This window comes from Protomyctophum parallelum, assembly GCF_964188405.1.
Source record: "Protomyctophum parallelum genome assembly, chromosome: 16".
NCBI classification, from domain to species: Eukaryota; Metazoa; Chordata; class Actinopteri; order Myctophiformes; family Myctophidae; genus Protomyctophum; species Protomyctophum parallelum.
This window is the reverse complement of record NC_139711.1, coordinates 11865606-11881966: the sequence shown is the minus strand read 5'-3', so window position 1 is coordinate 11881966 and position 16361 is coordinate 11865606. Positions and strand designations below refer to the sequence as shown.

Below are 16361 nucleotides of genomic sequence, written 5' to 3'. Positions count from 1 at the left end.
AGTCGGGGTTCGATCCACGGCCGGGTCATACCAAAGACTGTAAAAATCGGGCCCAATGCCTCCCTGCTTGGCACTCAGCACCAAGGGTTGTATTGGGGGGTTAGATCAACTACAAATTACTCCCGAGTGCAGCACGGCTGCAGCTCACCGCTAAATGCGGAGACCAAATTTAGCATATATTGCCGTATGTGACAAATAGTCAGTTGCACTAAGTTATTCAAACACCATACACTGCAAACCTGTTTTTACTAGTAAACATTCACAAACTGTTAACTGTATGAAATAAACAAATCAAACGAGAACAATTTAAATGCTAAGATTTCATCAGGATTGCTGCCAGAAGCTGGCGTCTGGTTATGCATCATGTTTGCAAGTCAACTACAGTATGTACTAAATACCCTTTGTGTTGAATTTGGAGAAAATACTAGAAGCTGTGTGTCAAGCTATTTACATTGTTCTTGTTTGATTTCATACAGTTGACAGTATATATATTGATAGTAATAAACCAGATTTGCAGTGATGTTTGAAGTGCAACTGCAAATGAAAATAACAGATCTACAAGCTTGCAACGCATCGTGATGTGATATTTTGGGTAGGGATGCATGGAAAGGGAAATTCTTGGCCGAAACCGAATATCGAAAATAGGAAATAGTTGGCAGAAAACCGAATATGAATAATATTATACTAGGGCCTTACCCGTTACTATACTAATATGAACAGGACATTATGTACAGTATGGGTAATGCAATATAATGGATCACATTGATTGGGAGGGAATTGCTAACGGATGATGTTGGGAAGTTGGGTTGAACTTGGGCACAAAATTAATATTATATAAGATAGATAGATAGCTTTTTAGACAGCTTTTCTTAAATTTAGAATAGATATCTTTTCTTTTTTTTTGCTTAAAGCTACCTAGCTGATTATGGCAAAATACTTGATTATGGCAAATCCTAACTTATAAATAATCACTATTATGGGTCCATAAAACATTTATTCAGCACTTTTAAATGTATTAATTGCATACAATAATTGCTGAAACATTGTAACAATATATGTGATATTTGGAAATATGTCCAAGACACAGAACACTGTGACATGTTGGTGGTGATCCAGTCACGTATATCAACCTACGTGGTTGATATGTAATACGTGTTTTGCCAGACAGGCATGCTGTGCTTTTAGCCGCATTTTGATGTCATGTGTTTTGACTATTCTTCTGTGATATTTTTTCGGCCTATTCGGCCGAAACTGAATAGGCCGAAAATGCATTTTCGTCCAAATATTTTCTGTGGATGAATATTCGGTGCATCACAATTTTTGGGGGCTTTTAGAGCAGCTATTTAACACATTCACTCCCAGATTTAATTAATCCTCACTTAACTGCCAGCATTTTTCAGTGAAACCCTTATTTTGAAGGTTCCACCAGAATCTGAAAACCGGAACCGGATGTACGTATATAGTAGTAAGCCTTGCCGAGCCATGAGGCCCATAGGGCTATCTCCTGTTTCTGTAGTGTGAGGCAGCTTGACATACAAGTATACCCCCTGGATGATATGACGCTAGTATGTCACAGGGACTTACCCCCAATCCAACCCTTTATGCTGAGTGCCAATCAGGGAGACACTGAGTCCCATTTGGTACAGTATAACCTGGCCGGGGATCGAACCCCAACCTCCCAGTCTCAGGATGTAGAATTACAGTAGGCTATATATTTATTTTGGCTCATATGACCTCGGGCAGGGTGTGTGTGTTTGGAGGGGGGGGGGGGGGGTGGTTGGTGGTGGTGGTGGTGGGGGGAGCATAGCAGTAAGTCCCCTCAGGATCAGAGTCCACCCCACCAGGGCCCAGAGGCAGGGATCATGGGGTGTTATTTCTAATCACAGATGCCACCGTGCTGCATTTGTGTACTTATGGAGACACCCCCCACCCTCATACCTCCAAACGCTACACCCCCACCCGCCCTTCCCTGAAGATGAACTGACACTGCTCCCTTCATTTGTCAGCGCGCACAGCAGACACAGCCCAGCGAACACATCTGAAACATGCACACACACACACACACACACACACACACACACACACAAACAGCATTACTATACTTGGGAGGACACTAACGTCCTAAGACAGCGGTTTTATGGATGCCACACTTTTGTTTGTTGCCATTTAAGTACCCTAAAGCTGAAACTAGATCTACAATCTCAGAGGATTTTACAGTGTACATTGGGGTCCTAGAGATAAATAAAAAATGGGGGGTCCATGGCCTTAATGCACATCGAACTGAGGGTCCTTGAAATTGTAAAGGTTGAGATCTGGGCTAATCCACTCCATACTTGGAGGAGGACTGGAGAGTGTCTTTTCAGGAGAGCCTGCTGCAGATGCGCTGTGTTATTTATTCAGACTCGGCTGACATTTGAATACAGAAGTGATGCGGTGTATTTTTGGGTGCATCCGCCATGCAGCCTTGCTGAAAGTTGTTTAGCGGTACTACTGCTAACTACTGTCTACTCTTGTCTGCTTTAAGGAGCTTTCATTAATTATCCAGCCTGGAATTGTGTCTCGAGTCTTTAGCTCTCTGGCACATTTCATGTCTTGTTTTGAGTACGTTGATCTTAGAAAAATGGGTTATATGAAGCCTTTCTTTTCTCTCCTCTGTTTAGCGGTTCTGCCAGTTCCCTCCATGATGTCTATGTTCCCTGTCACTGCTGTTGGTATGGGGAGGGTTGTAGACAAGCCCATGTCTCCTTTCTGCGGTGGTAGAAGTACTTTGATTGATTAGTTTTATACTTACTGTAAACCTAGCAATACCACAATATAAGAAATCTCTGTTACAAGTAAAAGCTCGGTATTCAGTACTCAAAAGTACTCAAATGTCTCTAAATGTGTCAAACTTTATTTTTCGAAATAGCAGATCTCACAAGCTCACGTTGCATGTAGATCTGCTATTTCCCAGTGTCTAAATCAGCCGTTACTAGTAACTATTGTATTGGAGGAGAAAAGTGCAATATTTACCTCTGAGGAAGCTGCATGATGTAGTTGAGTAGAAGTAAAAAAAAATAATAATAATAAAAAACGAAGGAAGTAAGGGTAAGTAAATGTACCTCAAATGTGTACTTTCTTAATGGCTCAATAGAAGAGCAGGGAGACCAAATACGTAGGTGTCGCTTGTGCAGCGCAAGAGATCCCTCCCTGCTGACATCCCACCCACACGGGCTCAACCAATTGTATTGCGGTTGGATGGCTCGGCCAAGCCCGGAGGCACAGCAGAGGATTCGAACCCCCACAGCGGTGGGCAGATGAAATATCTTTTGAATTGCAGAACTGCTGAATTAGTTTAATTTGGCTTCCGGGGCCCGCTTCTGCTTTGTTTAAAAATTTTCAATAGCCTCTTGGATTTGCCGTGCTCAGCCTTTGGGGGATAAAAAGACGCTGTCAAAAGAATGAATGTACAGTGGAAACAAATCAATTCAAATTTGAAACCAAACAAACGTGGCAACGGCTATAATTTATCTCTCCATTGCTTAGCTCTCTCTGTCTCTCTCTCTCTCTCTCTCTCTCTCTCTCTCTCGCTCTCTCCTTACAGCACACATATATATTTCATTTATGAAGGCCCTCGGCCATATATCATTTCATTGAGTAGAACAGGCATACTTTTGATAGTGTCCCATCGGTGCAGCAGCATGAGGATAGAGCAACAGAATGACGAAGGACCGAAGTGTGTCTGTCATTCGACAGCAGACTGACAGCCGTCACAACGCATTTAGACACAGGTCTGTTCTCATGTCTGCCTCACAATGGTTCTCTTGTCTCCAAAATGTGAGCTTCCCAACCTCTCTCTCGTCTGTAAAGTGTGGACACGGAGAACGCTGCTGGCTGGTTTGGGTATTTTTTGCCTTAGTCTCTGGAGTTTTTGTTTAATGAGAGAGCTGGCAGAGAGCGTTGAGGATCAGATGGGCCCCATGCTGTGAAGGAGTGTGGAGAATGGCTGAGGCTAAAGCCTTAGGCTCTGTACGCACGCATGTGTGCGCGCACACACACACACACACACACACACACCCACCAACCCTACTAGATTCTCTCTCAGCCCCCTCTCTCTCCCGTCTTTCCGTCTTCTTGCCATGAATCTCTCTCTATCTTTTTTGTGCCCTCTTTTCTTCTACAGTATGTCTCCCACCCTTTCAAAGCCCCCTCCCCCCTTTCATTGACTACCACCAGTGCCATTGACTTGCGGTCAGGGCCAGTAGAGACAGTCATGACAAAGAGTCACCCGAGGCCAAGCCTCAGGTCACGGCAACACTTCCTACAGAGAGGGACGGGGACACAATGCCTACCGTATGTGCTCGGGAGCCATTAGAGTTTTCTTTCCAGCCTCCAGCAGAGTCGGGGCTCCAGGGAAGGCACTGTCGTTTTGGTCCCGAACGAAATATCGTCGCCGTCTGGCTTTTTTCCAGTGTGGGTTATACTAATATTGAACTGGCTATGCGTCGCGGTGGACCCAACTTGGTATTCACTGGTCTTTCATGCTCTCCCTGGAGGATGAACCCTGTCGATTTTGGCCTTTGCTCTAGCGCCAGCCTCAGGCCAAAAACGTCAACTGTGCATGCAGTGTGCACACAAGATGTCTCAAAAACACGCTAAACATAAACAAGCCTGCTTCGCTTCAGTGATTATTATACTATATATATACTGTATATTATTATTATTATTATTATTATTATTTCTAGACCAGTGACCGGCTGTATAGAGCACCAAAACGATGGAAGTTGAAGATCCATGCCCCACCCTGCTAGGCAATACCCGTTGTACCAGTGTCAACCCATCTGTCTGTGTCCCTTTTATACCCATATATGGAAATTTCTGGATCTGTCTGTGTCCCTTAATTCCTATGGAGTTCTGGGTCAGGCATGCCCAAATATGGAATGTTGTGATGTCAGAACAGGCCAGACTTTTGTGGCTTCTGGACAACCGTGGGACTCGACACCGGCGGGCCCTGTGGTCGTGTGGAACGCGTGTGGCGTGAAGTCTGTGGGGCGAACGGTTCTCGAGTTACGTGGATTATAGCCATACACACGTACGTACAGACAGACGTACAGACAGACGGTGCATTTATAGATAGATTTAGCTCAGGTGGGGGTCAGGGGCTCTAAGGATTGCAGAGTCCGCTGGTTTAAACTGCTTTGATGTGGTTGGGTCAGGGTGTAAAGAGCATAGACTCGGGAGGTTTAGAAAAACAACAAATAACAAACCCGAAGATATGCATAACTTATGTGACATACTGTATTGTGTACCCATGCCTCAGGCTTGCTAGCGGGGCTGGGAGACTTGATCCACTAAAGAGAAAATAAACAGCAAACTGCAAACATGTACATTTTAAAAGGCACTGCAGTCACATGTCTTCTATACGAGCCTGCGTGTAACGGTGAATATTGATACAAAGGCTGTGTACTGTACCCTCCATGTTCTTCTGAAGAATAAATAAATTACAGGCATGAATGAATGTGACAGAAAGACAATTCAAATTACCAAGGAGACACATAAGCACAGCAGGTGAAAACCTTTAACCAGAGCAGCATGAATCCTGTGCTTTGTTTGTTTGTTGCTTTCTTTCAAATTATTTTGGCCGCTCTCCCTAACCCACATTTTGTTAATCCTCTCTTCGAGGTTTTTTACTCCTGTACTGTACATCAAACGTGACCTGCAGGGCTGAATGAATAGGATCATTGCTTTCCGTCCGTCAGGTTGTCTCCGGGTTCAACTGTGATGCTGAACACAGGAGCATCGGACATGCATGTTCCATTATTAGATTACATTTGGTCAAAGTAGGCTACATAATGAGATGTGATGATGAAAGGAAGGAGGTTGCATCACCCTGTGGAGATGATGTCACTCCCTCAATGGGGCTTGTTCTGAGGCTTTCTTGTCCACCAGGCTTTGAACATTGGGATTAGGGCCTGTTACTGCAAACGCACGCACACGCGTACACACACACGCATGCACGCACGCACGCACTCACGCACGCACGCACGCACGCACGCACGCACGCACACACACACACAGTCACATTTTTGAGTGGTGCAACCACTCCAAGGAACAGCAATGTCCGTGTTCACCTATGTGTTAATGAGCACGAGTATGACTATTAGTACCAGTAGGGGCGCTGTTGTGCCAGAGAGAGAGAGAGAGTGCTGCACTGTTGCCTGCTAATGAGAGAGAGAGAGAGAGAGGACTGTGATTTTATTCCTAAATTCTTTAGACATTTTTCATCCTAACTCTGAAGCAGAAAATAGCCGATCTACAAGCTCACGATGCGTTGCAGACAGTGTTGACGTGTTGCGAGCTTGTCGATCTATTTTCTTAGTCTAAATCAGGCTTAACTCTTACCCCAGTCCCTAAACCGAATTGTAAGTCTATATCTCAAAACCAGGTCCACACAATGTCTATTTCCACAAATTCTACTATACTTGTGGGGACATTTGGCCCTCACATCTATAGCAACACACGCACACAGACACACGCACAACTTGCGCGCACGTGCGCGGTGCATTGGGGGTTGACTGGACAGCGGTGGGTGAAGGGGCCAGCCTGCAGATCTCAGAGGTAATTGTGTCCCTGCTGAAGGACATGGCCGCCACAGGTGTCACACAATCTCGGCCCGCACCTGTGGCCGACCGCGGTGCATGTGAGCGACAGAGCATCATCAAGCCCAACCCGGGCCCCCTGCCGGCCGCTAAAGAGCGCCTGGGCGCCCTTTGCTTTACTCTCTGTGACAGCATGTCCAAATGGGACGCCTGCCACTGGGCTATTGTCAGACTGTCCCTCTGTGTGTGTGTGTGTGTGTGTGTGTGTGTGTGTACTTGCACCACTACACTTGTGAGTACTTTTTTGAGTACCATTTTGAGGAATGAACATCGTGAGGACTAAGGCTGCAAGATTGATCAAAAATTTACCTTCATCGAGGTAGCGTCATGCGAGGTGTACATATCGCGAGAGACGGCATTTTATTGAGGTAAATAAATGGCATATTATTATGTTTATTTGCCGATGGAGCAATCCTATCGGCAAAGCACATTGAACTTGAGCACAGCTGCTCCTCCCCGGCCCTCTCAACTGAACGTTTTCTGTTTCTTTATGTCAAGTACTTCCCAGTAGCCCCTCATGAAACTACTTCTCCCCAAATCCAAAAGGACAATTGTACTTTCCACCCTGAATGGCAGCAGGCCTAATATTTCTTATTGCATTCAGGCTATGTGCAATAATGTATAACTGAAAGTCCAAGTTCAGAAGCATTATATTGCCTTTTGTTAGGCTAGATATTGTTTTGTCTTTGGTTTTCTAAACATAACCTGAAGCAAAAAGACATTAAAACTATATACTGCAATCGTCATTTTGAGATTGAATTTGAGTCAATATTCAGCTAAAGGTTTGGCATTTATAGATTGAGGTTGAGGGGTCAGGGTTACAGTTTTCCCTGTGTTATACTTAGTTGTGCAGCAATGCCACGCACCGGAGAATTGCTGATCTATTCTAGAGTACAAGCTCACAACGAGTCGCTGTGAGCTTTTAGATTGATTATTTTTCAGCTAATTTCCGATGCTGTCCTAAAATGGCCTCACAAGTATAGTAACCTGTGTGTGTGTGTGTGTGTGTGTGTGTGTGTGTGTGTGTGCGTGCGTGCGTGCGTGCGACCCAGAAGCCGCTGTGCAGGGTGATTGAAAAGCAGCTGTGCGGCCACTGGGCTGTGCACTCCGTCTCTGGGGTTCCATTAAAGAAAGCACTGCCTGTGGAAACACTTTCTTTTCCCTTCTTTTAGCTTTTTCGTCGCGTCCAATTTTTTGGTGTCATTGAAGTTTTTTGTTACGTGACAAAAGGAATCAGATGTGTCACATTTTACAGGTGTAAATCAGATTTGTGTGTTTTTTTTGTGCACATACTGTAGGATAGCGTAATAAGTATATTCAAAGGAACTTTATTGTTATGAGAAAACATGCTTACATTATGCAAGTGTCAAGAACATAACATAAATAATGTAAGTAATGTTGAAGGGAATACAGAGATATGTTACACATTGCAACTTGGAAAGACTGCCTTAAAAAAACACATACGTGTTAATTTGCTGGCTGAAATAGAAAATAAATGTTTATATAAGTATGTACACTAGGCAAGGGTAGATTGGTGTAAAGATTTTGTTGAAACAAATAACAGTAATCTTTTCCATGATTTTGCAGTCTCTTGGTACAAAATGTCACGGGACAAATGGCAGCAGTTTTCCATTAAAACATTTAATAAGCAGCAGGTACAGTACTACAGTAATGTGCATGAGACTGTAAGCTTGAGGTGCAGAAAGAGTGGCAACGCATGGTTAGGTCCACAGAGCAGCCGGCATGTACATGAGGCTGTATAGTGCAAAAAGGAGCGAGGGGTTTGGGGATCTCAGCCGTGAAGAAAGAACATAAATAAAAGACCATTTCACGGGCTGACTCAATTTATTCTGTTCATTTGATCTTCCATTCAGCGCGTTGTTTCTCGCCGTCATGGAAATGGTGCAAAGGGCTCCTTGGGGTGTTCACATGGAGATTGACCATCAACTGCTGTTTATCGCCGCCGTCAGGCAGAAACCTCTTATCGTCATGTTTTTTGTCAATTTAACGCATACCGCTTCACACAAAAGCATCAAAAGTAGCTGATATGCGCTGTATTTGCGAGCTTGTTCCGTTCTGTTATTTTTGCCATTTTCCCTTTTTTTTAATTTGAATCCTGAAAAATGACTGTTTTGGACATATGAGGTTTCCACCCGCCAGAGACAATATGCATCTACAGTTTCTCTTGATTTAGCTCTGCCTGGGGACAGGGCACTGGGGGATAGGGGGGAGTGGTGGAAAGTAACTAACTACATTTACTCAAGTACTGTACTCAAGTACAGTTTTGAGGTACTTTTACTTAATTGAGTGATGCAATGTTTCTATATTTTATGCTTCTACTCCGAGTTACTTTGCAGATTCAGATTATTATAACAAAACATACATAAACAAATGAAGCCCTATATACAGTATGTTATACTTGGGGCTATTTTCAAAAGGTTGAAAGCTTTTAGTACTTTGGTAGCTGTAGGTATATTTCCATGGTCAATCCTTTTGTGCTTTTATACTCGAGTACACTTTTGAATACAGGACTTGTACTTTTATTTGTATTTCTGCAGTGTGATTACTATTTCACATGTGTTGTAACCCCTCCATGCATGATGCATCACCAGCAACCTGCTCCCTCCACCATCTCTGTGTTTGAACATAATCATGTCATTTGGATGGTCTTGCTCTGTGGTGGAAGAGTATGTGAAGATTTGTTTCCTTGCGTTTTTCACAGGGGTGGGTTGTGGGTAATCTGCAGGATATTCTGTTGTTAGACAAATGATAGGTTCTTAGTTTACTTATGATCCTAGATGACTGTTTCTATGCATTTGATTTGATTACTTGTGAAGTCCCTCTGGACTAAGAGCATCTGCTAAATGCCTAAATTGTAATTGTAATTAAGTTGGTGGGTTGTGGACAGTTGAGAAACCTGCCTACCACTGACAAATGTGGATTCCAAGCTAATGGAAACTACATCCTTTCTCTTCCTGGAAAGTTAGCACGCTGAAATATCAAGCCATTGTTCTTGCGTTAATAAATATTAAAAAAATAATAAATAATTAAAATGACCAAATCAGGACAGGTGTTCTGAACTGTCCACATCGCTCCTCTGAAACGCAGCAGAGTGGGTTTGGTGGAGCATTAGTGAGGACCCATTACACCAAGATGAGGTTGAGAAGAATAGGCGTTCCTTTAATTGCAAAAATCTGACAACTTCGATCGCCAGCACTCAGCTGAGACCATGCCGATGCAGACATTGGTGAATTAATATGCAGAACTGGATAGGAGACCACACACACACACACACACTCGAACGCACACACACACAAACGCACAACACACAGTCATTGCCCACTTGAGTGTCGCAGGGGTAATGTCCCCATTAGGAAGCCTGCATGTCCGAGGGCTGCGCTACGAAAGCAAATAACATCATTACTGTGTGCCATTATGCGGTAATAAGGAATCCCACCTGGCCTTCTAACTTATGTTTTATTAACCAAAGACTGCGAGCGGCCGCGGGGTCACACAGACACGCTGGGGGCCACGGCCTAAGTGACCCCTATACTGTGTAGATTGGCCCCTGTATACCGTATAGGCTGCCGCGATTAATGAGCTCCCAATCTCCATGTGTCACGATGGGACCCCATCAGGTGGGGAGCTATCACAGCACAGGGGTGTGTGTGTGTCCGTGTGTGTGTGTGTGTGTGCGTGCGTGCGTCTCTGCATTTTTGTCTGTGCCTCCATGTCCATAGTGCAGCTCTGTGGTGATTCTCTCCTGGTCTCCCTTTCGGCTCCATTCGGGGGAGAGAGAGAGAGAAGGAATGGCCGTTTTCTCCCATGAGAGCTCATTACTAGTTCTTCCCCCATTAGCCGTGCGCTAACCTTCCCCAGACCCTGCACAGTGTCACACTCAATATCACTCCTGGACACCAGCACCCCGGGGCCCCCTGCCACCGCCAAATTACCCCGCATGCACCCAGCCCCGCCAAAATGGCCCTCTCTCTCTCTGTGTGTGTGTGTGTGTGTGGGGGGGGGGGGTAAAGTGGCTGCTATAACTTCCAGCAGGGCTGAAGCTCAATGCCATCATTTCCAGCCCCATTCCCGTGGGTTTGATTGGCCCTGCTGTGCTGTGATGGTGGAGAGTTGTCACAGTGATGGGAGACGTTCTGGCCTGGGGGAACGGGCTGCAGGGGTTTGATGCAATGTTTTGTTTGTTTGTTTTGTTTTTTTTACTAAAGTGAAAGTAGAAATACTCTGTTGCTAGTAAAAGGCCTGTGCTCAAACATATTGGCATGGCGAGCACGTTCTTCCAAATTGGGGTTAAAAAACAACAGATCTAGCTCACAACACAGCTCACTATTGTACTGCAGTATAAAGTAACGAGAAATGGACAAAGTAAAATCCTGCCAGAATTGTACTCGAGTAAACAGTACCTGAGTAAATGACTAAATGTGCTTTCCAGCAGGTTGTCTGGCCCACGCCTGACCTGCAGGCTGCTATTCTGATCCACGGCGTGCGCTGCAGCACAGCCCGCCTTGTTAACCACACCACAACATGGCAGGGCAGACATTCTGCCCACTCCAATGTACAATGTTCAGGAAAATATATGATTATTGTGTTTGCAGAGTAGCTTGTGTGTGTGTGTGTGTGTGTGTGTGTGTGTGTGTGTGTGTGTGTGCGCACGCGTGTGCGTGTGTGTGTGCACATAATACAACAGGGATCCAATTTCCCTGGGGTCTTGAGTGTTTCTCCCCCGTGCAGAATTAGTTTGTCAACACCTGGGCCTGCCAGGCAATGCGCGCGCACACACACACACACACACACACACACACTCAGAGAGAGCAGAGTTCACGTTCAGCTGATTTTCATGCTGTAAGGAAAACAAACAGGGCAGAACTAGAAACAAATCTTCATTTTAACACACTTTGGTTTTCCCCTCGTCTGGTGTGTGTGCGTGTGTGTGTGTGTGTGTGTGTGTGTGTGTGTGTGTGTGTGACTGTGTACAAACGCATTTGCATGTTGTTCTTTCCGTGCTACAGGTTTTGCATTTGGTTTGGTAGAGGTAGAGGATGGATTTGCACATTGTGGGTAAAGAGCTACAGATGATACTCTCCCCTGTCATGGAAATCCACCTCTGTGTTCATATCTCAGCATCATTCACTAACTGCATGGTCACTGTTTATGTTTTCTTACTTTTTAGACGGAGCTCTTTGCTCGTCGTCGCTGTTGGGCAGAAACCTTGTATCTCTATATCTCAACTTTCTATGTTTTTTCTTCCGCCCGCAATGAATGCATTACTTTGTCATAATACGTTGTCACAACAGTAGCAAAGATAGCCGATCTGCAAGCTCACAATGCGTCATGAAGCGACCCGTTGTGAGTTTATTAGATCTGCTATTTTCACTATTTCAGAAAAAGTCTGAAAAAGTGTTTTGCCTAAAGAATAACATGCTCACGTTGAAAGTTTTTGTCTGTGTGCTTACCCTTGTTGTGTGTGTGTGTGTGTGTGTGTGTGTGTGTGTGTGTGTGTGTGTGCGTGTGGGTGCGTGTGCGTGTGTGTGTGCGTGTATATGTGCGTGTACATGTGTTTCCAGTAGACGGAGGGTGGAGCGAGTGGAGTAAGTGGTCGGCGTGTGGAGCAGACTGTTCCATGTGGCGGAGCAGAGAGTGCACCCAGCCGTCGCCTGGCACCGGGGGCAAAGACTGCCAGGGCCTGGACCTCCAGTCACTCAACTGTACCAGTGAACAGTGTCCTCAGAGTGAGTACACATTTTCACTGAAACCCTATAGGGTCGGAACCCATTTGTGGGTTGCGGACACATTTTTTAAACACTTTCCCTCCCATTCACGAGTTTCACGAGTTACATTTCCGTTGTTTAACACTTGCACTGGAGAGGTCCACATCGTCGGCTCTGTGCCGTCAAAGAAATGTTGTTTTGACCAAAAATGCCATCTGGGACAAGGAATAGGAGATACAGGCGATTGAAAGAAACAGATAGAATGGATTATTATGGCGAGGACGATCTAAAATGGGCGATCCATTGTCATGACAACAACAGGTAGCTACCCGATGCTAACACACGTAGCATTATGGCTTGATCGATCGAAAGCGCTATAAAAGCACAATTGCCTTTGATCAACGGCAATTGCGGTAAGCATATAATAATAGGCTTCTACGGCAATGGCGCGGAAACGGTTTTTGCCGGTTTTTGATAACTTTTAAGACTTGCAGGTTTTCCCTCGGACATAGTAGGACATGTCACACGTTTGGATCACGTGACCGGAAAAAAATCTGTCACAGGGCTTCTGGGAAATTGAGGCGCAATGCAAAGTCTATTGGAGCGCAATGGCGGCACCCATGCCTCCCAGTTCCCCGCTGCTGTTGTTGTAGTCACGACTGTGGAATATTTTTGGACACTATTACAAAACGTTTTTTTTCTCTCCTACATTATTTCAAAACCTCTCTAAAAATGATTTTTTTGTTCCTGAATTTAAAACAAATTCAATGATTTTTGATTTTAAAAAATCGATAAATAAAACAAATCTAAGAAATTCCAGAAATTACTAGTGGAGTAGTGAAAATAGCTGATCTACAAGCTCACAACGTGCCGGGAAGCGATGCGTAGGGGCCGCCAAGTTATTGTTTGATATATTTATAAATATATTTATATATCTGAAAATGTCCCATTGATTCTTTTTTTTTGGTATAGAAGCTGAAGCCTTCTCTGTACCTGTCTACCCTCTTTCTAAATTGCTGGTTGATGGCTTTGAACTTTTCAAAGCAACCACAGACAAATAGTCTGGCAGTCGAGGTGGACGGGTGGAAATTTGGTATAGTCTTTTTTATTGGCCTAAAATATTGTCTATAATACATTCATGAATCCACTTGCTGACCGACTGAAAGTATTGGGCAATTTTTTTATAGGGGTTTCTTGTGACCCTACCATTAACATCCTATGGCTGGCAAAAATGTCAAACTAGGGGGTTTTCATGATTCTGAATTAGTTATGCACAAAATACACTCCTTGGGCTTAAAATTGCCATAGACATCATGACAAATGTGATGAGGTCAGCACATATATATTTTAGGCCAATACAAAATACTATATACAAAATGTCCCACTTTAAACAAAAGAAGGCGGAGTAAAACATATGATTAAAAAAATGTACATAAATCACATCCCATGAATTGCACTTTGATTGCTTTGATCTTTCCATTGGTCCAAATTAACTGGCAGTGCACTCAACCACCGTGCAAACCTCCCAGTGCAAGAGACTGTACTTTTTATTGTATTAATTATTTTAGTATTATTATTTTATTTCTTTTTTGGAGGGGGTGTTACCAACCGCCTCTGCCTAGAAACAGCCCTGCACATCTATTCTCTGTGTAGAGCTCGCTGCAGAGCTCGCTGCTATTTTCAGTGACCATGCCTGGGTCATTCCTATCTGGAAGAATTAGTTTCTGAGATGAACAAACTTGACAATTCTATGCAAGACCACATACTGTACCATCCAGCTGCATAACAGAATAGAAGGCTGGACTTGAGTTAGAACTGTACCACTTTTTTATGTCTGCACCAAATCTCGTTGCCAAAAATAGCCAGTCTACAAACTCCCAGTCTGCTGCCACTCTTTTCAGACTAAATCAATTTCTGTTTGCTGCTGCATTTGATTGATACACTTTTCTTTCAGTTCAGCTTTTTCTTCCTCTTCTGCACTAAATCTGTGATTGTCTAATTGTGATTATTTTTGCTTATTGTTCTGTTTGAAGCACATTTAATTGGCTTGTTGTTGAAATGTGTTATATACAAATAAAACTGCTCACAATGCATTGCATTAATGCGCTGTGAAATTGAAATAATCTAATCAAACTAATTTAATTAATCAATTGAATAGATAGTGGCTGATCTACGCATGCTCTTTTTTGTTTATTTGATAAAGAAAATGCTTAATGTCGTTCATGGTGCACTTGACCGTTTAACTTTATGACCCAAAAGTTCTCCTATACGGCTTACCAGTGGTTCCCACAAAGTCTCATGGGAAGTTTCCGCCCTTCTGTTCTCAGGTTATTTTGTTCACAGACAGACAGACACACATTGGTGGAAAGTAACTAAGTACTAGCATGTCATTTCACCACTCCTGTACTTTGTCACAGCAGGCCGTCACTGGAACTTGTTTTTGTCTGCTATTGCTCTATTCATGTAACAGCTCTGTTGGGACAGATTCCAAAATAGTCGCAGAAATTTTTTTGGTTTCTTCGCGTCAACGTTTTGCGGGCGTCGAAGCCGTCGATACGCAGAATGACCGAGGGCTTTTGTGTCCAAAAGCACATATATATAGATTCCTAGCGCGGGGGAGTCGGTCTCATCTTTTATCCTCCTGCGACCTTATCGACAAGTAACTTTCATAAGGGATGGTGTCCGCCTTCACAAGGGAGTGGTATTGATCAAAGAGTCCTCTATTCAGCCCTTCCTCGCCCCTCATAGTAGACTATATGTGGCCTTGTATACAGGATTTGTTTGAATTAGACCAGGTCTCATAGTAGATTACTGTATGCGGCCATATATATAGGATATGTTTTAATTATCCCAGGTCTCAGGCATGTCTGGAAGCTTTATTGTCTTCTCACCTGCAGTGCCTGACATGGTAATAGAGCTAAGAATACAACACCGTCTTTGTGCTGATAAAAGCACAACCAGAGTTTACTGTGTGTAGAATAATCATTACACTGTGTAGACAGAGTACTGTGTACTTTTGTGCGTGTTTGGGACTGAGAGTGTGTGTGTGTGTGTGTGTGTGTGTGTGTGTGTGTGTGTGTGTGTGTGTGTGTGTGAGTGTGTGCGTGTGTGAGTGTGTGCCACAGTGCCACCAAGTTGCGTTCCGACGCAAATTGATCCCTCGCAAGACATGCGTCAACCACGTTTTAACCCCGTAAAGCTTCTCAACCACTCGGCTGCCGGGCCCCCCCGATGGTAGCCACATGGCCAGGATTATAAATGGCGTCCCTCTCCTCCCAGCCTTCAGCCCCAGTATAAAGAGTCACCGCAGGTTCTCTCAGCGCCCAGATGGACATGAAAGAAACGGTTCCGTTTGTTGCTTTGTTCCCCACAGATATCAAAGAAGGGATTAAGCTCTATTTGAATAATGTCGCTGTGGGGTATGTCCAACAAAACAACGTCACTTTTCAGGAAATGGGTGAAAAAAAAGAAGTTCTTGTTGATGCTTTTCATTGGTTAAATGTTTATTTTAAAAGTGCACAGACACACTTAAACTTGAGTAATTTAAAATGCAAACAGATACTTCACATGTACAATATGAAGTATCCCAGCCAGGACCACATCATTTCACATGTACAATATGAAGTATCCCAGCCAGGACCACATCATTTCACATGTACAATATGAAGTATCCCAGCCAGGACCACATCATTTCACATGTACAATATGAAGTATCCCAGCCAGGACCACATCATTTCACAGAGAGCTTGTTATTAATGTTATTAACAGTGTGCAGACAGCACCGATCTGTGAGGCAATTCCGCAAACACAGGGTTAAACGCGAGGCTGCGGTCGTCACAGGCCACTGGGTTAATAAAATAAATGATGATTCATACACACGATTAATACCGTCGGATAGATGCGTGTGTGCAGACTTGGTGTGTGTGTGTGTGTGCGTGTGCGTGTGTGTGTGCATGCGTGTGTGCACGTGCATGGTGAGAGACCTCTAGTCACGAAG

The 16361-nt window shown here is 44.0% G+C and overlaps 1 protein-coding gene across 2 annotated transcripts in view; it reads left to right on the top strand.

Annotated features, from left to right (window-relative positions):
• Positions 1-16361, top strand: part of unc5a (unc-5 netrin receptor A) — a 278720-nt gene that overhangs the window by 191162 nt on the left and 71197 nt on the right. For both annotated transcript variants that reach the window (XM_083785438.1, XM_083785437.1), the window contains exon 7: positions 12221-12385. In XM_083785438.1, coding sequence (XP_083641564.1) covers positions 12221-12385 — 165 coding nt within the window. The remainder of the gene's footprint in view (positions 1-12220; positions 12386-16361) is intronic.